Here is a 27,739-nt window from a genome sequence, read left to right as displayed (position 1 = left end):
TCCCTCCACATCCTCTGCAAGACCTTAAAGTGGATCCTCACAGAATGTAGAAAGACCGTCACCCATAACGAGCAGACTGGACTACGGCAACGCCCTCGATGCCGGAATCAACAAAACCCTGCTACACAAACTCCAGACCAACCAGAACACCACAGCCATACTCGTCCTCTGAACCGTATTCTAGTGTGGGCACCGTCAAATTTAGAGATGTACAAATAACAGTTTTGTAAATTCGCCATTGTGACAGAAATGCACAGATGAAAACATTGTCACAAACGGCATTTTTGTCCTACTCATTTTCAATATTTCGTTATTTCAACAGTCAGCATATTTGGGGAAAATCTTGAGGGATGTACACATATGACCCCTTTCTGAATTCTGAGTTGTGTCTACTTTCATAAATCTGCAGCTTTCCTGGATCTCCCCGGGTTTCACAGTAGATTACACCAAAAACTGGAAGAAAGTTGAGAGCACAAAAAAAGGCAAAATTGGCTAAAACTGTTGTAAAAATAACTGTTTTTGTCCCTACAAGCTGGGAAGATGGTAACCTTAGCACAGCAAATGTACAACGATGTCATTTATAGGAAAAAAACAGTTTTCTCTGGAGCACTTTTTCCCTATTTTTTCAAAAAATTTAAACATTTTGCTATATTTTGCCTATTTTCTGGGTCCCCTCCAGGGGAATCCAAAAACCCTGGGTACAGTTACAATCCCCTGGATGTTAGACATAAGAGGGTGCCAAATTTGCCATGGGTTCCTTTTGTGAAAAAAAGTTATGTACCCTAAGCACAAACTACCCAAAATACTTTAAAAGAAAGTGCTCAGCACGTGGGGGAGGGGAGAGAGAAGGGCCAGCATTTAAGGGGTCAATGTGAGCAGTTAACAAACATTTCAGGTAGATTTTTTTTCCAGAGCGAACAATTAGGGGAATTTTTCAGAAGAAAACTATTAATCCAAACAAATCTGTGGTATTTGCACATTGGATCTTTCGTTAGTTGAAAGGTTTCTTTAAACATGAAGCTCCTGGTTTGATCGGAGTCAATTACAGGGCAGAAGTTACACAACATTGTGGAAAACAGAGGCAACATTGAGCACAGGGGTGCAGTAACATTTGTTGTACATGCACATGCAGTGTATACCTTTGAAATGTTTTATCACGGGTGAACTTTGGTCCTATAGATGCCGGTACTACGCTTTCCACTCCTACAAAGATGCAGCCGTTACGACTCAGCCCCAAGCATATCACGACTCGGTGAACCCTTTCACCCTTCCAGTTCATAAGATTGGTTTGTTGGTCACTTAGACCCCACATACCTCAGAATATCAGACAGGGTTCCCTAAAGTGGGATCACCTGATACCGTACTGGCTCGGTACACACAGTGTCCTATATAGGTGACTCAGACAGTATGTATTGCAGAACAAAGCAGGCAGAGCGGGTCGAGTGGGACCTGTACCACAGACACAGGGTTCCATACAAGCAATCTGTCCACGGACTATAAGCGCCACTACGGGCAAAGTGCCCGTAAAAAGCAACAACACTGCCTTCTGGATCGCTTGCAACACCAACCAGAGGAGCAGCATTGTGGCGATGAGACGTCCCCTTGGAATGGAGCCACCTTCAGAGGCGTACAACACCTGGGAAAGTATCTACACTGCTACGCAAGGCACACCCTCATTGGTGTTACTACCTGATGTACTAAGGAAAGTACAAATGAGTACAAGGCTGCACCCTCCCTAGATCTAGGAATTAGATGAGGTATCAACCGTACTACCCATGGCACGCCGTCATTGGTGGTACACCCGATGTACTAAGGCAAGAACAAATGAGTACAAGGCTGCACCCTCCCTAGATCTAGGAATGAGATGAAGTATCAACCGTACTACCCATGGCATGCCGTTATGGGCGGTACTACCCGATGTACTGAGGCAAGAACAAATGAGTACAAGGCTGCACCAGCCCTAGATCTAGGAATGAGATGAAGTATCAACCGTACTACCCATGCACACCGTCATGGGCGGTACTATCCGATGAACTAAGGAAAGTAAAAATGAGTACAAGGCTGCACCCTCCCTTGATCTAGAATGAGATGAAGTATCAACCGTAGTACCCATGGCACGTCGTTATGGGCGGTACTACCCGATGTACTAAGGTAAGAACAAATGAGTACAAGGCTGCACCCTCCCTAGATCTAGGAATGAGATCAAGTATCAACTGTACTACCCATGGCACGCCATCATTGGTGGTACTACCTGATGTACTAAGGTAAGAACAAATGAGTACAAGGCTGCACCCTCCCTAGATCTAGGAATGAGATGAAGTATCAACCGTACTACCCATGGCACGCTGTCATTGGCGGTACTACCTGATATACTAAGGCAAGAACAAATGAGTACAAGGCTGCACCAGCCCCAGATCTAGGAATGAGATGAAGTATCAACCATACTACCCATGGCACGCCGTCATTGGCGGTACTACCTGATATACTAAGGACAGAACAAATGAGTAGAAAGCTGCACCCTCCCTAGATCTAGGAATGAGAGGAAGTATCAACCGTACTACCCATGGCACGCCGTCATTGGCGGTACTACCTGATGTACTAAGGCAAGAACAAATGAGTAGAAGGCTGCACCCTCCCGAGATCTAGGAATGAGATCAAGTATCAACCGTACTACCCATGGCACGCTGTCATGGGCGGTACTACCTGATGTACTAAGGCAAGAACAAATGAGTAGAAGGCTGCACCCTCCCTAGATCTAGGAGTTAAATAAATGGGAAATCTTAAAACAGTTTTCCTCAATAATGCTGAGCCGAGAAGCAGCGGCTTTGGCTATGCGCCAGAGGCTGCAGCAATCCCTGTTCAAGAGTGTGAACAGGAGCCAACTAAAATGATTTTGAAACATATACTTCTGTGAGCGTCACAGCTTGGGGTCACGAGCCATCAAACCGCAGCTCACAACATAAAATTGAACTGAGGGTTCTGGTGAGGAAAAAACTACACCAGAGATTAGAAAGGATATAAAAAGACAAAAAAGACAGTAACACAAAAAGAAAAGGACTGGATTTCCATCAACTCAGAAGTCCAGCCAAGGTGGATACAATTTGACGGACCGTACAAAAATATAACAGCCAGACTGGCATCTGTATTCTAATTGTTAGAAGGGGCGATCTCAGGGGGGACAGAGTACGCTCTCCTGACCACCCCGTGACCCACCTCTCCCAGGAATGCTGCCGAGCACTGGCGTGAGGCCCTCACAGGGGAGGGCTTGGTATTTAGGATCGTACACACTGAGCTTCCACCCCGCTTATAAACGTACTCCACACATCTGAGTTCAGAATACAAGGTTCTTTATCAAACAGTAGATATGAGGTCAACGAGTACGTATTTACAAGTCGATCTAGGGATCGTACAGTCTTGGTTGCGGGGAGCTTGGAAGCGGGACAGTCACAGTACTGGGAACAGTACGAAGCGTACCCTGCGCACAGCTCTCAATCCTCGAGCCGGGGGTACGGTAGATGGGGGTCGTACTGGCTACTCCACTCACTTCCTCTCGAGCCAGGTCGTATGGGTAGCATCGAAGGAGCAGCTGGGCCAGAATACTCCTCGAGCCGCGGCTAGACCAACAGGGCTCGAGCCGGAGTGAACGGAGTGTCTGTACGTTCTTGGGGAGCCGCGACCATGTCAGCAGGGCTCAAGATGTTCCAACGAATGTCCTTCTTTGCAAGGATGAGCCACGACGAGGTCAGCAGGGCTCCGAGGTTCCAACGAATGTCCTTCTTTGCAAAGATGAGCCGCGACGAAGTCAGCAGGGCTCGCACAGGTTTCCAAGTTCAGATGGCGTTCTTCTCCTAAGATGGCTGAGCCGCGACCACGTCAGCAGGGCTCTCTTCTCCAGGATTCCACTGTCCGCTAGTTCTCGAGCGGGCCTTGTTATAGCCCAGTTTCCCTTTGAAGTCCGGGCCCTCGCAGGCGGCTATCTCGTGCCCGAGGGCTGATTGTCGGGGTTTCCTGCCATCCGGCTCTTTGATCCTTTGAAGATGAGGCCAGGTCCAACACTAATAGCATTACTTCTCATTCTTTTTGGGCCAAGAGGAGTTGACGGACCGAATCAGGACAAGACGCTGAGGTTAGTGTAAAGAAGGAAGAGAAAGGTTGAACTCTATTACTCACTTCAAAAAGAAAGAAAGGAACTTGATTAACTAAAGAAAATGCCCTGCAAACTACGGATACTTCTGCAGAACAGGACTTGGGTGATGGCGCTGGTGGACAGCCCAGCTGAACTTCTGTTGGTGAGTCAGACTGAAGAATACATACAGTCTGAAACTCTGATGGACATCTAAATCCTCCAGATAGTGTTCTGATTGTAAAAATACTAATTGAGAGATATACATACACAAATTTAAAGCTATATTCTGCCCACATGTATCAGCTGCCGACAACATCCTGCTTGCAGAGGGTCACAGTCCCAAGCCTTCATAAGGGATGAGCCCTCAGGAGAGGAGGTAAAATTGTTAGCATTTTCCTCCTACAAACCCGGGGACCTGAGGGAAAAGAATGCGTGTGAGTAAGTTTAAAGTAGGCTCCAGCGCAGTATGGAATCCAAGAAGGGTGGGATAAAGAATCTATTCTACAGGTCATTGCTGAGCCCCAAACACAGGCTCAATATCCTCCGAAGCCAGAAGCAAACACAACATTAAAGCTATCCGCGGTCAGCTGAAGATCACAGCATTATAATGCCTTTCAGTTGTACATTGAATAATCCTCTTTTTCCACTTTTAAAACCTGATTGAACATACAGAATAGTTTTAGATTAAAGTCACACACACTCTCATAAGCTGTACAATGGACTTTTCAGACAAAATATAATGCCTGAGAGGGAGTGTCTAAGCTCTTTCTCAGTTCTGTTATATATGATTGCCAGTGGTTTTAAGAAAAGTCCTGGTTTATTTGCAGCATCAATTATGGAGCTCTTACAGAAAGATCCATAGGCGCCATCTTACATTGACAACATTTACACAACAGATGATGACGCGGAACAACACCTTACCAGGGCGGAGTGTACAGTGACAATACTGGCAGCAACAGATGCTGACGCGGAACGACACCCGACCTGGGCGGAGTGTGTAGTAATAATGCTGGCAGCAACACATGATGACGCGGAACGACTCCCGACCAGTGACAATACTGGCCACAACAGAGGATGGCGCAAAACAGCACCCGACCAGGGCGGAGTGTATAGTGACACTACTGGCAGCAACATATGATGACTCAGAACGACACCTGACTAGGTCGGAGTGTATAGTGACAATACTGGCCACAACAGATGACACAGAACAACACCCAACCAGGGCGGAGTGTATAGTGACAATACTGGCCACAACAGATGATGACGCAGAACATCACCCTACCAGGGAGGAGCAGACAGTGACAATACTGGCCATAACAGATGATGACGCCGAACACCACCTGACCAGGGCGGAGTGTATAGAGACAATACTGGCCACAACAGATGATGACGCGGAACGACACCTGACCAGGGCGGAGTGTATCGTGACAATACTGGCCACAACAGATGATGACGCGGAACAACACCTGACCAGGGGGGAGTGTATAGTAATAATACTGGCAGCAACAGATGATGACGCAATGGCTTGCATCTTTAAGTGGAGTTGATGTAACATTTGAGTATGATCTGACTCTCAGCATTCAAGAATGTATGCACTATACACAAAATATACCACAAAGTCCTAATATCCTACCCACTGAGGACTAAGAGAGTCTTCTATACAGATGGCTCTGCACGTCCTGCGGTTGTTATTACACAGAAATACTCCGTGACATGTGCTACATGCAGGGAAATTGTGAAAACGCCAATGTACCACTATAGACTCACATTAAAATCTTTGGTGACCGTCCTGATCCCTTCAGAGGCGGTTGCTCCTCACGCTGCTCCCTGCTCTGCTTGGCGCTTGTGGTATCCTAGCGCTTTAATTCCAGATTACTCTCTGCTAGCTCGCATTGCTCCCACAATCATTAGTGCCTGATTGCTTATTATATTTGTATCGTAGCGCTATATTGCGAAAGTGCGCTTTCACGATCTTTCAATTGTGCTGTGCTGCCTTTGCCTTAATATTTCATTTGTGCCTGATTGAGCCGGTGCCACTGCCATTTCCACTGCCATTTCCATCACGTTAATTAAGAGTGTGCCCCAATCCTGTTTCGCTTTTGGCTTGCTGCCATTTTGTTGTTTGTTGTTGTGCCTCCCTGCCCGGCTCTCCACCCCGCTCCCGCCTCCCAGCTGCTCCCCCCTCGCCCCTCCCCCCTCCACCATTCACATATGACAGATGCCTTTGCGCGCAGCGGTCGCGCCCAATGCGCGCCGAAAGTGCGCCAAAGGTAAGCCCGTCTACGCCCGTCCGTGCCTGGACTGCGCCCAGGGCGAGACCCCCCCTGGCCCCCGCAAAATCCACTCCGCCCGCTTAACGTACGACGCCGCTACCCTCTCAGCCCTTAACCCCGGCCGCACACCACAATGCTACCATTCCGCCCCAGGACACAGCCATGGACCCTTCACCTGACACTCCTGCAAGTTCGACTGCATCAAGACCCACACCAAACCCACATACTCCAAACAGGGCTCCGACACTAACCACCTAAAGGGTCCACAGACACTCCATTGAACTCTGGAACCTACTCGACACTACATCGCCGGACGTCGCCTTCCTTACAGAAACCTGGATGAACGCCTCATCAGCGCCCGACATCGCCATAGCAATCCCGGACGCCTACAAGATCATCCGAAAGGATCGCACCAACCAAACAGGAGGAGGCATCGCCATCGTCCATAAGAACACCATCCGCATCACGACCAGTTCCGATGACAACCTCACAACGAACACCTTCACTTCCAGATCCACACCGACCCCAAGACCACACTCAGAGGCACCCTCATCTACAGGCCACCAGGACCCCGCACATATTTCTGCGAAGACATCACTGATTTCATCAGCCCACACGCCCTCCCCTCCGAGGACTACATTCTACTGGGGGATCTCAACTTCCACCTGGAAAAGGAAAACGACAACAACACCACCACTCTTCTGGACAACCTGGCCAATCTCGGACTCAAACAACTTGTTGACACCCCCACCCACTCTGCCGGGCACACGCTCGACCCAATCTTCACCTCCAGCAAGCACATCTCCTTCGATCACACCACAGCTCTCCATTGGACGGACCACAGCTGCGTTCACTTCAACTACAAAAAGACCACGACCCACAACCCCCCACAACCTATTCCCCGAAGAAATTGGAAAAAAATTACCACCGACCAGCTCTTCACATCGCTTCACCAAAACCCTCCTGCCAAATCATCGGACCCAAACCTAGCAGCCACCAACCTCACACAATGGATCACCCACAGCGCCGACGAACTAGCACCCTTGAAAAACCATCAAATCAAGCAAGGTAGCACAAAAGCCTCCTGGTTCAACGATGACCTTAAGAAATCCAAGAAGTCCTGTCGTACCCTCGAGAAAGCCTGGAGAAAAAACCCAACCACTGTCAACCTGGCCACCTTCAAGAACGCCACCCGCAAACACCACCAACTGATCCAATCCACCAAGAAATCAGCATTCAAGGATCGACTAGACAACAACGCCCATAACAGCAAGGAATTATTCAACATCGTCAAAGAATTTACCAACCCCACCGCCGGCACCAACGACATCACTCCCTCCCAAGACCTCTGCGACTCTCTATCCTCTTTCTTCCACAACAAAATCGGCGACATACATAACAGCTTTGAAAACCAGTCCGAAGACCAGTCCACTCCACCCACCTCCGAACCAAAACCACACCCTAACAACCTTTGGGCGTGGAACCCAATCACTAATGAAGAAACCATCCGCCTGATGAACTCCATCCACTCAGGATCGCCAACCGACCCATGTCCCCACCACATTTTCAACAAAGCAGACTCCATCATCGCACCCCACCTCCGCGAGGTCATCAACTGCTCCTTCAACTCCGCCACCTTCCCGGAAAGCTGGAAACATGCCGAACTCAGCGCCCTTCTGAAGAAACCCACAGCAGACCCCACTGAACTACCGCCCCATCTCGCTCCTCCCATTCCCTGCCAAAGTCATTGAGAAAGCCGTCAATAGTCAGCTCGCCGCCTTCCTTGAATCCAACAAATCCCTCGACCCCTCACAGTCCGGCTTCTGAGCCAAACACAGCACCGAAACCGCCCTCATCACAGCAACAGACGACATTCGCACTCTACTGGACAACGGAAAAACAGCCGCCCTCATCCTACTTGACCTCTCCGCAGCCTTCGACACAGTTTGTCATAGCACCCTTGTACAAAGTCTCAGCAACATCGGAATACAAGGAAAAGCATTGGACTGGATCATCTCGTTCCTCGCCGGAAGAACCCAAAGAGTCCGCCTCCCCCCTTTTAGATCAGAGGCCACCGAAGTCATCTGCGGCGTACCACAAGGATCATCACTCAGTCCCACCCTCTTCAACGTATACATGAGTCCCCTCGCATCCATCGCGCGCCAACACAATCTCAACATCATCTCCTCTTACACAGAACCACCTCTCCTTCAGAAAGCTACTAAAAACTTGGATATTCGATAAGTAAAGCACCCCCCCTCCCTCAAGCGCCTTGAGACCCTCTGGGTGAGTAGTGCGCTATACAAATCTTTGAACTTGAACTTGAACTTGAACTGGTGACCACACTGCACAGCTGGCAGATATTCACGCCTTGCTGCTCACATGACAGAAGGCTGATCCATCCATTCCCACACTGATAGTGTCAGATTCATCCTTCAGTGCAAGGATACAATGTTGTTGTAGCACAAAGGCATTTGAAAGGTACCAGAGGTTCAAAATGGAAACCCATTAAAAATAAGCAAGCGCTAGGTAAGTGGTTTTCTTTTTAATTTTAATTTTCCCTCATCGTCGGCTGTTGACTCCCTCCTCACCCCACCACCTTTACTTCACGGGCAGCTCCAGTGCATAGATTCCTCATAGTGAAGTTAGATGAGTTGCAGCGCGCAGATCCCGAATAGGCCCCCGGATAGAAGAACCCAGCTCAGCCCCAGGGACCCCGGATAGAATAGCCCAGCTCAGCCCCAAGGGCCCCCGGATAGAAGAACCCAGCTCAGCCCCAGGGCCCCCAGATAGAAGAACCCAGCTCAGCCCCAGGGACCCCGGATAGAAGAGCCCAGCTCAGCCACCCAGAGGCTCCTGGAAAGAAGAGTCCAGCTCAGGCCCAGGGGCCCCCGGATTGAAGAACTCAAATCAGCCCCAGAGGCCCCAGATAGAAGAGCCCAGCTCAGCCCCGGGGGCCCCCAGATATAAGAGCCCAGCTCAGCCCCAGAGTCCCCCGGAAAGAAGAGTCCAGCTCAGGCCCAGGGGCCCCCAGGATAGAACTCAAATCAGCCCCAGTTGAAGAGCTCAGCTCAGCCCCAGGGGCCCCAGGATAGAAGAGCCCAGCTCAGCCCCAGGGGCCCCCAGATAGAAGAGCCCAACTCAGTCCCCAGCCCCCCAGATAGAAGAGCCCAGATCAACTCCAGGGCCCCGGATAGAAGACCCCAGCTCATCCCCAGGGGCCCCCGGATAGAAGAGCCCAGCGCAGCCCCAGAGGTCCCCAGATAGAAGAGCCCAGCTCAGCTCCAGGGGTCCCAGATAGAAGAGCCCAGCTCAGCCCCAGGGGCCCCTGATAGAAGAGCCCAGCTGAGCTTCCCCAGAGGCCCCCGGATAGAAGAGCCCAGCTCAGCCACAGGGCCCCTGGGTAGAAGAGCCCAGCTCAGCCCCAGGGGCCCCTGATAGAAGGGCCCAGCTCAGCCCCAGGGGCTCCCGGACAGAAGATCCCAGCTCAGCCCCAGGGCCCCCGGGTAGAAGAGCCCAGCTCAGCCCCCCAGGGGCCCCCGGGATAGAAGAGCCCAGCTCAGGCCCAGGGGCCCCGGATAGAAGAGCCCAGCTCAGCCCGGCTCCTGCAGAGATTCCCTCCAGGATTATTCAGTCTATTTCTTCAAACACAGCAGAAGGTGCTGACAATCTCCTACCTGAGCCGAGACCTGTGCAGACGTCTCCAGGCTCTCTCCTCCTCCTGGGGGGCCGGGGGGGCAGATCTAGGGTCTGAGGGGGGCAGATTTGGGGTCTGTGAGGGTCTGTAGATGAAGGTCGCTGCACAGACAGATGAGGTTCCTTCCTCCTCGGCAGCAGGCTGCACACAAGGAGGACAGATAGGAAGTGATGTTAACACTGCTGCTGGACTGTCTCTGCTGCCGCTGACCCGGAAGAGGAAACCCTTCTCTCTTTCATCCAATGTGCAACTCAGTGGATTCATCAGCAGGCAAGGAGCGCCCTCTGGTGGCCGATGGCGGAATCGTCGCCTCCAGCAGGGAAACAAGCATTGGCGCCTGCAAAGACACAGACATGGGTGTTATGGGAAACAAGCATTGGCTTCTGCAAAGACTCAGACATGGGTGTTATGGGAAACAAGCATTGGCTCCTGCAAAGACCCAGACATGGGTCTCGTATGGGAAACAAGCATTGGCGCTTGCAAAGACACAGACATGGGTGTTATGGGAAACAAGCATTGGCTCCTGCAAAGACTCAGACATGGGTGTTATGGGAAACAAGCATTGGCTCCTGTAAAGACACAGACATGGGTGTTATGGGAAACAAGCATTGGCTCCTGTAAAGACACAGACATGGGTGGTATGGTAAACAAGCATTGGCGCCTGTAAACACACAGACATGGGTGTTATGGGAAACAAGCATTGGCGCCTGCAAAGACCCAGACATGGATGTTTCTACACTCTCAGTCCATGACAGGGTCTCGTATGAGAAACAAGCATTGGCACCAGCAAAGACACAGACATGGGTGAAGACACTCACAGTCCAGGGCAGGCCTCACCCTTTCATAGTGTGCTCTTGAGGAGCCTCAGATTCAGCCCCTCATGCCAGCTCTGCTCCCTCCCTCAGTGAAATACCAGCAATTTGTTAATTTTTTAAACTTCTGCAAAGGCACAGACATGATATTCAGGAGTGAATTGAAATGAGGACTTGTATTTCATTCAATGTGTGCAATGTAGACACAGCTGCTGCAATGAGGCTGAGCAGCGTTTCGAATGTTCCTGTTCCTGGGGGTGATTCTGTATATTTGACAAGGCTGTGAATCCCCAAACCATAGCTGTCAATGTTTCAGATTGCATGTGTGACATTTTCATCATTTCAGTGAAAGTATGAGTGACATTCCAATGACTATGAGTGACACTGACTTGCGGCCGGCAAAATCAAGTAATGAAGATTAGGGAATCAGATAAATATTAGAAAATACCCTCATTTGAGAAACAAGAAACTCTAACAAGGTCTTAAAAGTGCAGCAAAGCAGCAGAAATGGAAAGAAGGGCACTAACCGGAGACAGCAGCATGACTGAAGCTCTCAGTGACAGAGACATTTTCCCCCTGAAATAAAACCAAACGGGTAAGTCCATGGAAAAAGCTAAATAACAGAAATACGCCCTTTAAAACAGTAATAAGCTTTGGAAAGACGTTGAAGCTTCTACATAGCCCCTGAATTGCAAACTTACTAACCTGCAGCCCCTTTCTAAAATGAATGTTACAGGAAGGGGGCCTGCTAGCAAAAAGCATGTGTTTTAAAACTTCATTGGATATAAATTGCACACAGATGATCAATCATGGTAATTAAGAAATCATTTTTAGAACCATTAAATGTGAACTGTAATTCGTACAAGCATGTATTTTTAAGGGACCATTTCTCCCTTTTCCGTCTTAATACTGCTTTTCAAAAAAGGTTTTTGTTTTGGCATTTATAAAAACAGAAGAGTTCAGGTCTTACAAGCAATATTCTGCTTAGGCCGCATGTGAAGAGCAGGGCACTTGCACACTCCAGTACGGATGACAGCGCTAGGTCAGGTGTAACATGAAAAGGAAATACAGAACTCCCATGATTGCTTTTAGGTGACCTCGAGATGCCACAATGTACTAAAAAAACAGCCCATGGGAAAAAAAATGCAATAGTTTTGACAAAAATGCAGTCATGTAGCTAATAACCGGAGTATGTTCAAAACAAGAGAGGTTCGGTATTAAATACACTCGTATCACTGCTAAACAATTCCCAAGCAGGCCTCTGCAACAGGTTATGAAATAATTGCATAACATTATGATGTGAATGCAGAGCCCGCACACTGCCCAGATGAACAGAAGGGCCCTGCACACATTTGTTTTCAGAAGTTGCTGTCATGGAGAGCTACAACATAGATACTGAGCATGTGAGCTGTGCTGAATTAAGTTTGCTAGAAGAAACCAAGAGAACCTGTTTACTAAATAGATGAATTCAGTCTAAAAACAATGCTACATTGGCACAACTTAGCTGAATAGCTCAGACAATTGTGACAAATGAGGCCTCTGTCTTTACAACAATGGAATAAGACACCTACAATGTATTCGCATGTCTTGTAAAAAAAAAAAGCTCTGCCACACACGCTAGTTACATGATGAAAGAGCGCGCACAACGGGAACGTCGTACCACACATAAATCAAGGACAATTTGCAATTAAAGACATTTTTACTTTTAAGGAACGCTACAAATTGAAGATATTTTCCATTCTTATTGAACGATGCCACTCCAGGAAGCAAAAACATAGCCGGGACTGCATAGAAGAGGGTTTCGCTGAGAATAAGCAGCACAACCTTTTACTATTTAGTACAAACAACTCAGGTCACAAACTGGCACTGAAAGTATTAGGAACGGCAGCACTGGCAGCACGCTAGCGCTATTAATAAAATGTAAAGTACACGGTGAAGAAAACCGATACCTCTCGAGGAGCAGCAATTGTACGGGCCGGTCCTCGCCGCAATGACTACCTCCGACAATCAACTCTCTCCCATTGCTTTGCACCACATCAGGGTTTGCATTTCTCTGCTGCTTTCTTGTCCACCTCCCCCTTCAGAGGCTCACTCATAAAACAAGGAAAGAAGCAGGTTGTAGTCACAATAAAGTCATGAGACAGAACCATCAGGTGTGACCCACACAGGGGTCGCTCACTTAGTGGATGGGTCTGAGGACGGAGGGGGTATTTCACCCACACAGGGGTCCCTCACTCAGTGGATGGGGTCTGAGGATGGAGGGGGTATTTCACCCACACAGGGGTCTCTTACTCAGTGGATGGGGTCTGATGGAGGGGGTATTTCACCCACACGGGGGTCTCTCACTCAGTGGATGGGGTCTGATGGAGGGAGTATTTCACCCACACAGGGTCTCTCACTCAGTGGATGGGGTCTGATGGAGGGGGTATATCACCCACACAGGGGTATCTGACTCAGTGGATGGGGTCTGAGGATAGAGGGGTATTTCACCCACACAGGGGCCTCTCACTCAGTGGATGGGGTCTGAGGACGGAGGGGGTATTTCACCCACACAGGGGTCTCTCCCTCAGTGAAGGGGGTCTGAGGATGGAGGGGTATTTCATCCACACAGGGATCTCTCACTCAGTGGAGGTGGTCTGATAAAGGGGGTATTTCGCCCACACAGTGATCTCTCACTCAGTGGATGGGATCTGAGGATGGAGGGGGTATTTCACCCACACAGGGGTCTCTCACTCAGTGGATGGGGTGTGAAGACGGAGGGGGTATTTCACCCACACAGGGACGGTGGCGAGGGTGAGGGCAAGGTCAGCGGAGCGAAGCTGGCGGTTCGGGGTGTAGAAGCTGAGTCGTCTGCAGAGGTACGCTGGTCCGGTGTTGTGGAGTGCCTTGTATGCGTGGGTGAGGAGCTTGAAGGTGATCCTCTTGTTAACGGGGAGCCAGTAAAGGTCTCTCAGGTGGGATGTGATGTGGCTGTGGCGGGGGATGTCGAGGCTGAGGCGTGCATAGGCATTCTGTATGCGTTGTAGTTGTTTCTGGAGTTTGGCCGAGGTTCCTGCGTAGAGGGCGTTGGCGTAGTCCTGCCTGCTGGTGACGAGGGCCTGGGTGACTGTCCTTCTGGTTCCGGTGGGGATCCATCTGTAGATCTTGCGGAGCATGCGGAGGGTGTTGAAGCAGGAGGAGGATATGGCATTGACTTGCTAGGTCATTGACAGCGATGAGTCCAGGATTGACCCCAGATTGCTCGCGTGGTCAATGGGAGTCGATGAAGCTCCAAGAGTGGCCGGCCATCAGGCGTCGTCCCGGGCGGACAGGGTGCAGTCGTCTTGTCCGAGTTCAGTTTCAGGCGGCTGTTCTTCATTCATTCGATGACGGCCTTCATTCCTTCGTGGAGGTTGGTTTGGGCGGTGGTGGGGGCCTTGGTGAGGGAGAATATCAGCTGGGTGTTGTCGGCATATGAGATGATGTTGAGGTCATGCGATCGGGCTATGTGGGTGAGAGGTGCCATGTAGATGTTGAAGAGTGTCGGGCTGAGGGATGATCCTTGGGGTACGCCGCAGATGATATTGGTGGCTTTAGATCGGAACGGAGGGAGGCGGACACTCTGGGTTCTGCCAGTGAGGGAGGGGATGGTCCAGTCCAGGGCTTTGTCATAGATCCCTGCGTTGTGGAGGCGTGTGCGTAGGGTGTGGTGGCAGACGGTGTTGAAGTCGGCCAAAATGTCCAGGAGGATGAGGGCCGCGGTTTCTCCGTTGTCCAGCAGGTACCTGATGTCATCGGTGGCGGCGATGAAGGCAGTTTCGATGCTGTGGTTGCTGCAGAATGCGGATTGGGATGGGTCCAGGATGTTGTTCTCCTCGAGGAAGAGGGTCAGTTGCCTGTTGACAATCTTCACGATGACTTTCGCCGGGAATGGGAGTAGGGAGATGGGCCGGAAATATTTGAGGTCCTTAGGGTTCGCGTTGGATTTCTTGAGTAGGGCGTTGATCTCGGCCTGCTTCCAGCTCTCCGGGAAAGTGGCGGTCTCAAAGGAATTGTTTATGATCTTACGGAGATGGAGTGCGATGGTGGAGCTTGCTTTGTTGAAGATGTGGTGCAGGCAGGGGTCTGATGGTAAGCCGGAGCGGATGGTGTTCATGATTTTGATGGTGTTGTCGTCGTTGACATGGGTACAGGAGAGCAGTTGGTTGGTGTGGCTGGGGGGCGGGAGTCTGAGGTGTCGGTGGCTGTTGGGGGGCCTGGTTGATGAAGCTGTTGTGGATGTCTGCGATCTTACAGTGGAAGAAGGTGGCTAGGGAGTCGCATAGGTCTTGCGATGGCAGGATGTTGTCAGGATGTTGTTGGAGTTGGAGCTGGGGTTGGAGAGTTCCTTCATGATGTTGAAGAGCTCTTTGCTGTTGTGTGTGTTGTTGTAAAGCGTTCCTTGAAGGAAGTCCTTTTGGCAGTTCGGATGAGTTGGTGGTGTCTGCGGATGGCGCTCTTTTGGGCTGCATTGATGTCCGGTGTCTGTTCGTTATTGCCACTTCATCTCGAGCCTTCGACAGGTCTGCTTAGATGCCTGGAGGTCGGCGGTGAACCAGATGGCTTTTCTGTTGGTGCATCTGTTTGAGGGTTTCTTGATCGGGGTGAGAGTGTTGGCACAGTCGTCGATCCATTGCCTGAGGTTGCGGGCGGCAGTATTGTTGTCGGTGGTATCAGTTGGTGGGTTTCGGGCAAAGGTGGCGATTAGCTGGTCTTTAGTGACTTTTGCTCCAGCTCCAACGGGGGTCCGTTGTGTGTGGTGGTGCATGGTGAGTTTCTTGAAGGTGAAGTGGATACAGCAGTGGTCGGTCCAGTGGAGTTCGGTGGTGTGGTTGTAGGTGACGTAGTTGCTAGCGGAGAAGATGCTGTTGAGCATGTGGCCGGCGGAGTGGGTGGGAGTCGTGACTAGCTGTTTGAGTCCGAGGTTGTCGACCAGGGTGGTAGAGTTCCTGTTGAGGTGGAAGTTGAGGTCTCTGAGGCAGATGTAGTCCGTGGATGCAAGGGTGTGCGTGCTGACGAAGTCGTGGATGGAGTCGCTGCACTGTGGCCGGGGGTTCTGTAGACGAGGGTTCCTCTGAGGGTGGTATTGAGGTCGCTGTGGATCTGGAAGTGCTGGTGTTCGGCTGCGCTGAGAGTGTCGTCGGTGCTGGTTGAGATTCTGAGGGTGTTCCTGTGGATGATGGTGATTCCTCCTCCTGCTCTGTTGGTACGTTCCCTGCGGGTGAACTTGTAGACGTCCGGGATGGCTATGGCGATGTCAGGTGCAGGGGAGGGTTTCATCCAGGTCTCCGTCAGGAAGGTGTCGTCCGGAGAGGATGAGTCAGGTAGGTCCCAGAGTTTGATGGCGTGCTTGCGAGCAGAGCGGGTGTTGAGTAGTATGCATCTGAGGTGGTGGCGTCTTGGAGGCTGGTGAAGCTGCAGTTCAGGCGGGAGAAGGATCCTTGGGTGCGCTTTGGGGTGGCCAGGAAGGAGGTGTATAATCGGTCTGTGTTGAGTGCGTGGAGGGTGCTGGCGTTGTAGTGGCGCTCGGGGTGGCCAGGTGGTCTGGCGCTGGGTGTGGTCCAGGGGCGGACGAGCGCAGGCAGGTTTGCATTTGGCGTGCTTTCGGTACGGCCGCCATTAGAAGGGGAGGTGGGAGGGAGAAGCAGGGGACGCATCGGCGGGAAGGGGAGAGGAAGGCCAGAATGCTTGAGAGCTACAGAGCGAAAAACTGGGGCAGAAGCAAAGAATACAAAGAAAAGGAATACAACAGTGGACACAAAATAATACAGCAGCAGAATATAAAAAAGTAATACAACAGTGGGTAACAGATACCCCAAAAAGTAATACAACAGCAGACAAAAAACAGGCAAAAAGGAACAGAGTGAGCACACAGATACTTACGGCTCACCACTGAGCCACCAGGGATGAGGCGCAGGAGGGAGCCCGCGGGTGGAGGAGGACCTTGAACCTGCGGCAGCAGAGAGATCAGGGAGCAGGGACATGGGCACAGACAGGTAGAGCTGTGCGGCGTGGGGAGCGACCTGCCTGGATCAGGGTCAAGGTTCGCACTCTTTTCACAGCGCAGAGGCCGCCATAAGAAGGGGAGGTGGGAGGGAGGAGGAGCTGGGAGGAGAGAGCAGGAAGAATGGGCGAGCGGGGCCCCAAGGGACACAGTGGCAGGAATGGGAGAGGAAGGCTGGCGTGCTGGAGGGCTACAGAGAAGGAAAAACAGGCAGAAGCACAGAATACAAAGAAAAGGAATACAACAGTGGAAACAAAATAATACAGCAGCAGAATACTAAAAAGTAATACTACAGTGAGTAACAGATACCGCAAAAAGTAATACAACAGCAGACAAATAACAGGCAAAAAGGAACAAAGCGAGCAGAGCACACAGATACTTACGGCTCACCACTGGGCTAACAGGGATGAGGCGCAGGAGGAAGCCTGCGGGTGGGGGAGGACCTTGAACTCGCGGAAGCAGCGAGATCAGGGAGCAGGGACATGGGCACAGACAGGTAGAGCTGTGCGGCGTAGGGAGCGACCTGCCTGGATCAGGGTCAAGGGTCGCTCCTTTATCTCACTCTTGATTCATGGCTATTTAATCCACCACCAGCCACTATCGGCTCCTTTATCTGACTCTTGATTCGACCGCGTGGCTCTTTAATCCACCCCAGACACTCTCGGCTCCTTTATCTCACTCTTGATTCCACCTCATGGATCTTTATTCCACCCCAGACACTCCCAGCTCCTTTATATCATCTTGATTCCACCTCATGACTCTTTAATCCACCACCAGACTCTCTTTAATCCACCCCCAGACACTCTCGGCTCCTTTTTCTCACTTTTTTAAAAAAAATATGTTTATTGATTTTCAACAAGAGAGAACATCCATATGCATGTCTAATAGCACATTCTGATCCATACAAAGATACCCCCCCTCCCTGACCCAAGGCTGAGATTGACATAGTACCAACTTGGTCTAAACGTACATTTGGCTGAATACCATTGTATATGTAAAAAGAAAACTGATATCACGCAGGCCCTGAAATAGACATGTCGCAAAATTGAAAATGAGCCATCATCATAAGCAGTATAACGTACAAATGTTCCCACCATGGAGCGTTTCTGAGGGCGATAAGTGAGTTCGAGCCGGAGGCCAGCCCAAGCATATACATATACTTTCACACTGAATCTGGACCGGTGAGCAAATATGACTCTCGGCTCTTTTATCTGTTACATGCTCAGTTGTGCGCAACACGTGGCCGACAGCACCCTCGTTCACGAAGAAATCGGCTTCTTCCCATTGCCTGAAACTACAATTCCCATGACTACTTGCACCAGTTTGGTGCGACGGCGTCCCATAAAGACAGACTCTCTACAAAAAACGCTGTCGTCTTTTCCATCGCGTTCTGAGTGCTGGGATCTTTGTCCTGCTGGTGCTCGGGCGGCATTGTCGGCCGCCTCCTTATTCTGCCCTCTGTTGGTGGGCTCCTGGCCAGGATCCTTGCAGAGGACGGCTTTGTGATTCTTCTGATCGGCATTTTCGGACGATTCTGATTCTCACCCTTCTCCCGTTGGTGAGTCCTACTTGGTGCTCGTGCGGGAGAAGGAGTCTCCTTGTTATACTTTTCCGATCGGCATTGTCGGCCAAATCGGATTCTGCCCCCCCCGTTGGTGAGTGCTCAGTGTGTACTCGTGTGAGGGACGGTTCTTACTTTTCCAATTGGCATTGTCGGCCGATTTACTCTTTTGTATTTCACCCCATTGGTGAGTGCCTGCATCGCGCTCGTGTGGGGGACGATTATTCTTGGGGCATTTAGCTCATAACGTGGAGGTGTCTTTGCCGGTTCTTCTTCCTGCTTTCCTTCAATGAAGGCTCTTATCTCAAACAGAAGGGAACTACGAGAACTAGCTCATGGTAACCCTGCTTATGATTTTACTTCACGAGTGTTATAGATAGGTGACTTTTATTCCGGAGTACTCTTACCTTAATTCTGTACAAACTTACCTTTACTTAGTATTGATCACGGAGCAAAAACACCCATTATTTACTGCTGGGGCCATGGCGCTATGCCTACATAATAGTGTCCAATATGATTCAGCGAGTACAGACAAAGGGTATGTTAGGCGGGTTTCTTACATCTATGGGGGTATAGGAGTACGACCATATAGATATTGCTATACTTATGTATACCTGTGGTTGTGTTTATGTTTTCCCTCTACAGTCAGAGTTTACTTCGGATCATAGGATTGATTGCATCAGGACTCAAGCACAGTTGTCTGCTTTTTGGTTTATTTACAGGTACTGCAATAGTATTTGATTTATTATTGTGGAAATAGTCTTGATAGAGTACTTGGTACTTATTAGTTGTTCTTTGTTGTTTCAGGTCTCCCTCCTTGCTGTCCCCTTCCCTTCCTTCCCTCACTTGATCCTGCCTCTGACATGTGCCATTACGACTAGTAGGCTTGGCTAGATCACGAGGTGGACATTTCTGGCATCACACTGATCCTGAGGACTGACGACGTAACATTATCTCACTCTTGATTCCACCTCATGGCTCTTTAATCCACCCCAGACACTCTCGGCTCCTCTATCTCACTCTTGATTCCACCTCATGGCTCTTTAGTCCACCCCAGACACTCTTTAATCCACCCCTAGATAATCTTGGCTCCTTTATCTCACTCTCATCTCACTCTTGATTCCACCTCTTGGCTCTTTAGTCCACCCCAGACACTCTCTGCATCTTTATCTCACTCTTGATTCCACCTCGTGGCTCTTTAATCCACCGCAAGACACTCTCGGCTCCTTTATCTAACTCTTGATTCCACCTCATGGCTCTTTAATCCACCCCAGACACTCTTTAATCCACCCCCAGATAATCTTGGTTCCATTATCTCACTCTTGATTCCACCTCTTTGCTCTTTAGTCCACCCCAGACACTCTCTGCATCTTTATCTCACTCTTGATTCCACCTCGTGGCACTTTAATCTACCCTCCGACACTCTCGGCTCCTATATCTCACTCCTGGAGGTCCCTGCGTTCTCCCTTTGGCACTTTTTTTTATCTTTCTCTTCCTCTTTCTTCCCGCTCGTGTGTTTTTCACTCCCTCGTTATGGGTCGAAGTCGGATGAGGGAAAATAAGTGCCGGCCTCCTAAAACGAGAGTGCAGATGGGCCCCACCTGCAACCACCGGCTCAAATTAAGCTTTAATCAACATCTTACCCCTTGGTTGATAAATGAAAGATTTTAGGGCAATCGGGCGGGGTGAGGGGAAGAAGAAAAACAGGCAGAAAGGAGAAGAATGGAAGGAAAGAAAACACAAAAAAGAGAATGCTAGAGGAAGAGAATACGCACGAGTCACTCCATGACCGCATCTCCTCGACCCATCACTGTGGACTTCTGATACAGCGAATATCTGCGTCTTAGCTGTTGCTTCTTGCTCAAACGCTATGCTAGTCTCATGATCCTATGGTTAGGGGGGTAATCTGGCCTGGCTCATGGTGGTCTCATGATCCTACAGGTGGGGTAATCTGGTCTGGCTCATGGTGGCCTCATGATCCTACGGGAGGGGGTCATCTGGTCTGGCTCATTGTGGTCTCATGATCCTATGAGTGGGGGGTAATCTGGTCTGGCTCAGGGTGGTCTCATGATCCTACGGGTGGGGGGTAATCTGGTCTGGCTCTTGGTGGTCTCATGATCCTATGGGTGGGGGGTAATCTGGTCTGCTCATGATCCTACGGGTGAGGGGGTAATCTGGTCTGGCTCTTGGTGGTCTCATGATCCTACGGGTGGGGAGGGTAATCTGGTCTGGCTCATGCTGGTCTCATGATCCTACGGGTGGGGTAATCTGGTCTGGCTCATGCTGGTCTCATGATCCTACGGGTGGGATAATCTGGCCTGGCTCATGGTGGCCTCATGATCCTATGGGGGTAGTCTGGTCTGGCTCATGGTGGTCTCATGATCCTACAGGTGGGGGTTAATCTGGTCTGGCTCATGGTGGTCTCATGATCCTACGGGTGGGGGTAATCTGGTCTGGCTCATGGTGGTCTGATGATCCTATGAGTGGGGGTAATCTGGTCTGGCTCATGGAGGTCTGATGATCCTACGGGTGGGGTAATCTGGTCTGGCTCCTGGTGGTCTCATGATCCTACGGTAGGGGGTAATCTGGTCTTTCTCATGGTGGTCTCATGATCCTATGAGTGGGGAGTAATCCGGTCTGGCTCATGCTGGTCTCATGATCCTACGGGTGGGGGGGTAATCTGGTCTGGCTCACGATGGTCTCATGATCCTATGAGTGGGGGGTAATCTGGTCTGGCTCATGGTGGTCTCATGATCCTATGAGTGGGGGTAATCTGGTCTGGCTCACGGTGGTCTCATGATCCTATGGGTGGGGGGTAATCTGGTCTGGCTCATGGTGGTCTCATGATCCTATGAGTGGGGGGTAATCTGGTCTGGCTCATGGTGGTCTCATGATCCTACGGGTGATCAGGCTCATGCTGGTCTCATGATCCTACGGGTGGGGGGTAATCTGGTCTGGCTCACGGTGGTCTCATGATCCTATGGGAGGGGGGTAATCTGGTCTGGCTCATGGTGGTCTCATGATCCTACAGTAGGGGGTAATCTGGTCTGTCTCATGGTGGTGTCATGATCCTATGAGTGGGGGGTAATCTGGTCTGGCTCATGGTGGTCTCATGATCCTACGGGTGATCAGGCTCATGCTGGTCTCATGATCCTACGGGTGGGGGGGTAATCTGGTCTGGCTCATGCTGGTCTCATGATTCTACGGGTGGGGTAATTGCTCTGGCTCATGGTGGTCTCATGATCCTATGGGTGGGATAATCTGGTCTGGCTCATGGTGGTCTCATGATCCTACGATAGGGGGGTAATCTGGTCTGGCTCATGGTGGTCTCATGATTCTACAGGTGGGAGGTAATCTGGCCTGGCTCATTGTGGTCTCAGGATCCTATGAGTGGGGGGTAATCTGGTCTGGCTCATGGTGGTCTCAGGATCCTATGGGTGGGGGGTAATCTGGTCTGGCTCAGGGTGGTCTCATAATCCTACGGGTGGGGGGGTAATCTGGTCTGGCTCTTGGTGGTCTCATGATCCTATGGGTGAGGGGTAATCTGGTCTGCTCATGATCCTACCGGTGGGGGGGGGTAATCTGGTCTGGCTCTTGGTGGTCTCATGATCCTACGGGTGGGGAGGGTAATCTGGTCTGGCTCATGGTGGTCTCATGATCCTACGGGTGATCAGGATCATGCTGGTCTCATGATCCTAAGGGTGGGATAATCTGGTCTGGCTCATGGTGGTCTCATGATCCTACGATGGGGGGGTAATCTGGTCTGGCTCATGGTGGTCTCATGATCCTACAGGTGCGGGGTAATCTGGTCTGGCTCATGGTGGTCTGATGATCCTACGGGTGGGGGTAATCTGGTCTGGCTCATGGTGGTCTGATGATCCTATGAGTGGGGGTAATCTGGTCTGGCTCATGGTGGTCTGATGATCCTATGGGTGGGGGTAATCTGGCCTGGCTCATGGTGGTCTGATGATCCTACGGGTGGGGGTAATCTGGTCTGGCTCATGGTGGTCTGATGATCCTATGGGTGGGGGTAATCTGGTCTGGCTCATGGTGGTCTGATGATCCTACGGGTGGGGGTAATCTGGTCTGGCTCATTGTGGTCTCATGATCCTACGGGTGGGGGGTAATCTGGTCTGGTTTATGGTGGTCTGATGATCCTACGGGTGGGGTAATCTTGTCTGGCTCATGGTGGTCTCATGATCCTACGGTGGGGGTAATCTGGTCAGGCTCATGGTGGTCTCATGATCCTACGGGTGATCAGGCTCATGCTGGTCTCATGATCCTACGGGTGGGGGGGGTAATCTGGTCTGGCTCACGGTGGTCTCATGATCCTATGGGTGGGGGGTAATCTGGTCTGGCACATGGTGGTCTGATGATCCTACGGGTGGGGTAATCTGGTATTGGCTCATGGTGGTCTCATGATCCTACGGGTGGGGGTAATCTGGTCTGGCTCATGGTGGTATCATGATCCTACGGTGGAGGGTAATCTGGTCTGTCTCATGGTGGTCTCATGATCCTATGAGTGGGGGTAATCTGGTCTGGCTCATGGTGGTCTCATGATCCTACGGGTGATCAGGCTCATGCTGGTCTCATGATCCTACGGGTGGGGGGTAATCTGGTCTGGCTCACGGTGGTCTCATGATCCTATGGGTGGAGGGTAATCTGGTCTGGCTCATGATCCTATGGGTGGCCTGGCTCATGCTGGTCTCATGATCCTACGGGTGGGGGGGTAATCTGGTCTGGCTCATGCTGGTCTCATGATTCTACCGGTGGGGTAATTGCTCTGGCTCATGGTGGTCTCATGATCCTATGGGTGGGATAATCTGGTCTGGCTCATGGTGGTCCCATGATCCTACGATAGGGGGGTAATCTGGTCTGGCTCATGGTGGCCACTATGGGTGGTCTGGCTCATGGTTGTCTCATGATCCTACAGGTGGATTCTTCTGGTCTTGCTCATGGTGGTCTCATGATCCTACAGGTGGGGGGTAATCTGGTCTGGCTCATGGTGGTCTCATGATCCTACAGGTGGGGGTAATCTGGTCTGGCTCATGGTGGTCGGATGATCCTATGAGTGGGGGGTAATCTGGTCTGACTCTAGGTGGTCTCATGATCCTACGGTGAGGTGTAATCTGGTCCGTCTCATGGTGGTCTCATGGTCCTACGGTAGGGGGTTAATCTGGTCTGTCTCATGGTGGTCTCATGATCCTATGGGTGGGTGGGATAATCTGCTAAATTCTGTGAATAGATTGAATCAAGTGTGATTGTTCGATCTTTGCTTTTTAACTGTATTTTCCAAATTGTCGAAGTCGTGTCAGCAAATGTCAAAACTGTACATTTCTGGTTAATGAACCGTTCGTGGAGAGCGGTGGCATCCACACAGTCATCGAGTTGGTATTTTTCAGAAATCAGTCTACAGCGAAGCATTGTTACTGGTTACCTGCTGTTCCTCCAGGTTCCTGGTCTACTAGTTTGGGCATACCTTTGTTCTCTTTATAGCATCACTTTGTTTACTGTGCGGTAACATGGGCTTCTCTCCTCCACACTTCCACTAAGCGTTATTGCATGGATTCAGAGGAAAGGAGGGATGGCCAGTTCAGACGTTCAGTGCTTCAGGGTCTTTAACAGCTTTATTTAGCACCGTAATGACTCTTGGTTTGGTTCCAGAATCATGCAAGTCTTCCATATCTATGGTGATTCACAAGAAAGGGGGGGCGAGATGACCCCTCCAACTATCAGCTAATTTCCTTCCTAGACAACATCAGGAAAACCTTTGGGAAACTCTTACAGTCACGACTCAAGACCTGGACAGAGGAGAACTATATTCTCTCTAACCTTCAGGCCGGATCCTGAAAAGGCCAAAGTAGAATCGACCCGGCTCTGAGGTTGTACATGATCTGTATGAAGTACGTGTCCCTGGAAACTCCCCGCTCTTCGTGGTCTTTGGAGACCTAAAAATAGGATTCTATTCTGTTGCCGCTCCGTCCTTCGGAGTCTTCTGGAGGAAGGAAGTTCCCAAGCAACTATTTGAGTATCCGAAAGGATCTGCCCCGCGGCAATCATTCCAGAGTAAGATTCAGTGTAAAAGGAGAATGCACAGAGAAGTTTGAAATAAACATTGGCGTTGGGCAGGGTTGCGTACTTGCCCCAGCTTTATTCAACATTCACATCAATGGAACTGATTCTCTCAGGAATCTTGGTCTCCATGTTCCGATATTGGAGAAGGAGAATATTCCGATCCCGCTGGTTGCAGATGATACAGTAATATTAGCGCATACTGAAAAAATCAATGCATCAACTTTTGGAAGGCTTCGAGCTATTCTCTAAAGTACAGAAGTTAATAATCAATAAAGAGAAAAATATATGATCATTAATCCTAAATCAAAGTTATTGTTCACATTCAGGATTGATAGTAAACCAACTAAGCTAATTAAAACATGGCTACCTCGGCATACGAATGGATGACCATTTATATTGGAAAGCTCATCTGGCGAAGTCGGAAACAAACTTGTCACCACGATTCTACATTTTGCTAACTCAAGCAGCAAGAGACCAATAAAACTAGCACTGACACATTCAAGACAAATGCACGGGTGGCCTGCTCTTATGGTGCTAACTGTGGGATTTTACGAAGGTTCACGCTGTTCGAAAACTGGGAAAATGTTCTTGTAACGTGTACTGATCCTGGGTCCTGGCACCCAATGACAGTATTAAGAGCTGAGTATTGAAAACCCTGGATTTGTTATTTACGTTAGGACTAAGTGTCTTTTAGGTGAGGCCTTATGTTGTTTATAAAGTGCACCGACAGACCATTCTCTAAACCGTCCCTTTTCTACATGTTAGCCACCCATAAGGTAGGCCCTAGGGCAGGGTGCATTGTATGTGAAATGTAGGACATGCACTGAATGTGTGTAGCATGTCCTGGTAGTGAATTACAGCCAATTTTGTTTTTCACTACTGCAAGGCTACCTGTTCCCACAGGCCAGAATGACAGTTTGGTTATAACACCTTATAATCTTAATTATCCCAGGGAACATGGTAGAAACACGAATTTAATATGCCTGAACTCAGAATGATAAAATACATCTTTTAGTGAAGTTGGTTTTAAACATTCTGTGTTTGAAACTACCACTTTTAGAAATAGGTATTTTCTTGCCTAACCATCCAAGCCTGCTTCTGCAAGGCTGTGTATTCCATGTCTGGTTTGTGAGTGACAGGGGTTGAGGGGGCTCCAGGAGACAGGGTGAGTCAGCACTGGGCTGAATAAACCTATCTGCATGTGGTAGGGGGAGTAGCACCTGGGCCTGAATAGGGCTGTGTCTGCCTTCCACAATGCTGGCGCCACCTCCTGTGGTGTGTCTGTTGACCCTGGCCCACCCTGACAAAGGAAGAAGTTGTGCACTGGCAGGATGCACCCAGAACTGGTTTAGACTAGGTACAGACACTCTCTGCCTTCAGAGACAAAGGATTTGTGTGTATAAAAAGGGGGAACTAGACCCCAGAACTTTAGATCACTTCTGGGAATCAAGGAGAAGAACAAGAGAATCAGCAGGAGTTTTTGACTACCCCTATACGAGTGTGTTGTTTGCTGGGGATGGCCTGCAGTGGTTTCTTTATTGCCAAGGAAAGGAGAAAAGACTTTTATTGAAACTTCATCATCTTACAGAAAATCTCCAAGGTCTAGAATTTGAGCTTGCCTCCTGTCTGAAGTCTCAGGGATACAAAGACTTCACCCCATCTGCTTGCCTGCATCTGGAACTTGCTTTTCTGGCTGCTACAGAAGGAAATTGCAAAACCGACGCCGGAGAGCAAAGCCATATTCTGCATCGAAGCCGTGAGCGCTGCTCTGACTTACAACGTAGACCCGACGCCGGCCGCCGTGCCATATCGACGCCAACAAGCGACATCGTAACCTGCCACAAGCCCTGAGCGCTGCACCGACTTTGTGACGTAGGCCCGATGCCAGCTGCTATGCTGCATCGTCTCCAAAGTCGACATCATTGTGGAGCCGATCCTCGACGTGGGTGGTCAAGAATCCATCGACATCGTGACATTGTACGGAACCGTGGTTTCGGCGCTATCGTAAGGAAACAACACCTCCCCTGTTTTGTGCAAGCATCGAGGACCTGACGCGTAGCCTCCCCTGAAGCAAGGAACCGACGCAGCACAGCGCCAACTACGCTGCGAGCTGTCTTTGTTTTCACTTTTCCAAGGTACTGTTCTTTGTGGGTCTGTTTTGACTACGCGCTCGAAGCCGCGCACCTCACGGTCGGCGCCATACTTTGGGATTTCTTTGACCTCGACGTCGTGATAAGTCCAGTTGGGGTTATCTGTTGCTAAAAACTGCGTTTAAGTGAATAACCTATTTTGAGCTACTTCTACCATCTTATTTCTGCTTACAGTATTGTGGATTTTTGTCGTTTGAGTCTTGTGTTAAGTCTATATTAAGAATACTTATTTTTATAAAACCTGTGTGGTGTACATCTGTAGTGTATTCCCTGTATTACTCTAAGTGTTCACAAATGCTTCACACACTGCCTCTGAGATAAACCTTCCTGCTCGTGCCAAGCTACCACAGGGTTGAGCAGGGGTTATTTTAGGAGTGTCACCCCCTTACAGAGTCTCTTTAACAACCTTGACAAACCTTTCCACCACACCATTGCTTTGTGGATGGTACAGGGACGCCTTCTTATGCTTGATCCCCCTGGAACTCCGAAACTGTTCCATGACTAAGGTTGTGAAACTCAATCACTTCACCAGACTCAACGGAATAAACCACCTTTGATATCAGGACAATGGGAAAACATATCAATACACACGATCAAATAGAGATCCTGAGTCTTCAACTTCACAGGTCCCAAAATATCTATAGAAGTGTACACCACGGACCAGTAGCCTGTTCCCTAATAACCATGGGTTGAGTCCTGCACTTCAATATCCTGTCATACACGCACATTCAGCACATTCACGCACCAACCTCTACATGTACATCCATGGCAGGCCGCCAATATTCTTACCTGATACTTTGCTTTGTCTTGGCAATGCCTATGTGCGAGGTGTGAGCACTCTTTACTGGCTTATCCCTTAGTGCAAGGGGTGCAACCAATTTACTACCACACACGAGGAGACCATCCTCGCCCGCCAGATCTTCCCTAACTTGCCAAAAGCCTTCGAGGACCTCCTCACAGTCCTTCTTCTCACACTAACCACCTGTGACCATGGTGAGGACTTTCTGCAAGTCTAAATTGATC

General features: G+C 49.9%; 2 protein-coding genes across 2 annotated transcripts in view; both read right to left on the bottom strand.

The window, feature by feature from the left end:
• The window catches only part of LOC144828241 (uncharacterized), a 57,404-nt gene extending 46,988 nt beyond the window's left edge, over positions 1–10,416 (bottom strand). The window contains exon 1 of the mRNA XM_078686330.1: positions 10,077–10,416. The gene's annotated coding sequence lies outside the window, so the exon portion shown is untranslated. The remainder of the gene's footprint in view (positions 1–10,076) is intronic.
• LOC144828150 (uncharacterized) overlaps positions 10,318–27,739 on the bottom strand; it is a 78,300-nt gene continuing 60,878 nt past the window's right edge. The window contains exons 4-5 of the mRNA XM_078686268.1: positions 11,436–11,484; positions 10,318–10,433 (exon numbers count right to left, since the gene is read on the bottom strand). Of these exons, the coding sequence (XP_078542394.1) occupies positions 11,462–11,484 (23 nt within the window). The 3' untranslated portion in view covers positions 10,318–10,433; positions 11,436–11,461. The remainder of the gene's footprint in view (positions 10,434–11,435; positions 11,485–27,739) is intronic.

This window comes from Lissotriton helveticus, chromosome 1_1, assembly GCF_964261635.1.
Source record: "Lissotriton helveticus chromosome 1_1, aLisHel1.1, whole genome shotgun sequence".
Classification (NCBI taxonomy): Eukaryota; Metazoa; Chordata; class Amphibia; order Caudata; family Salamandridae; genus Lissotriton; species Lissotriton helveticus.
Note: the sequence above shows the minus strand (reverse complement) of the source record. Positions and strands in the feature narration are given on the sequence as shown.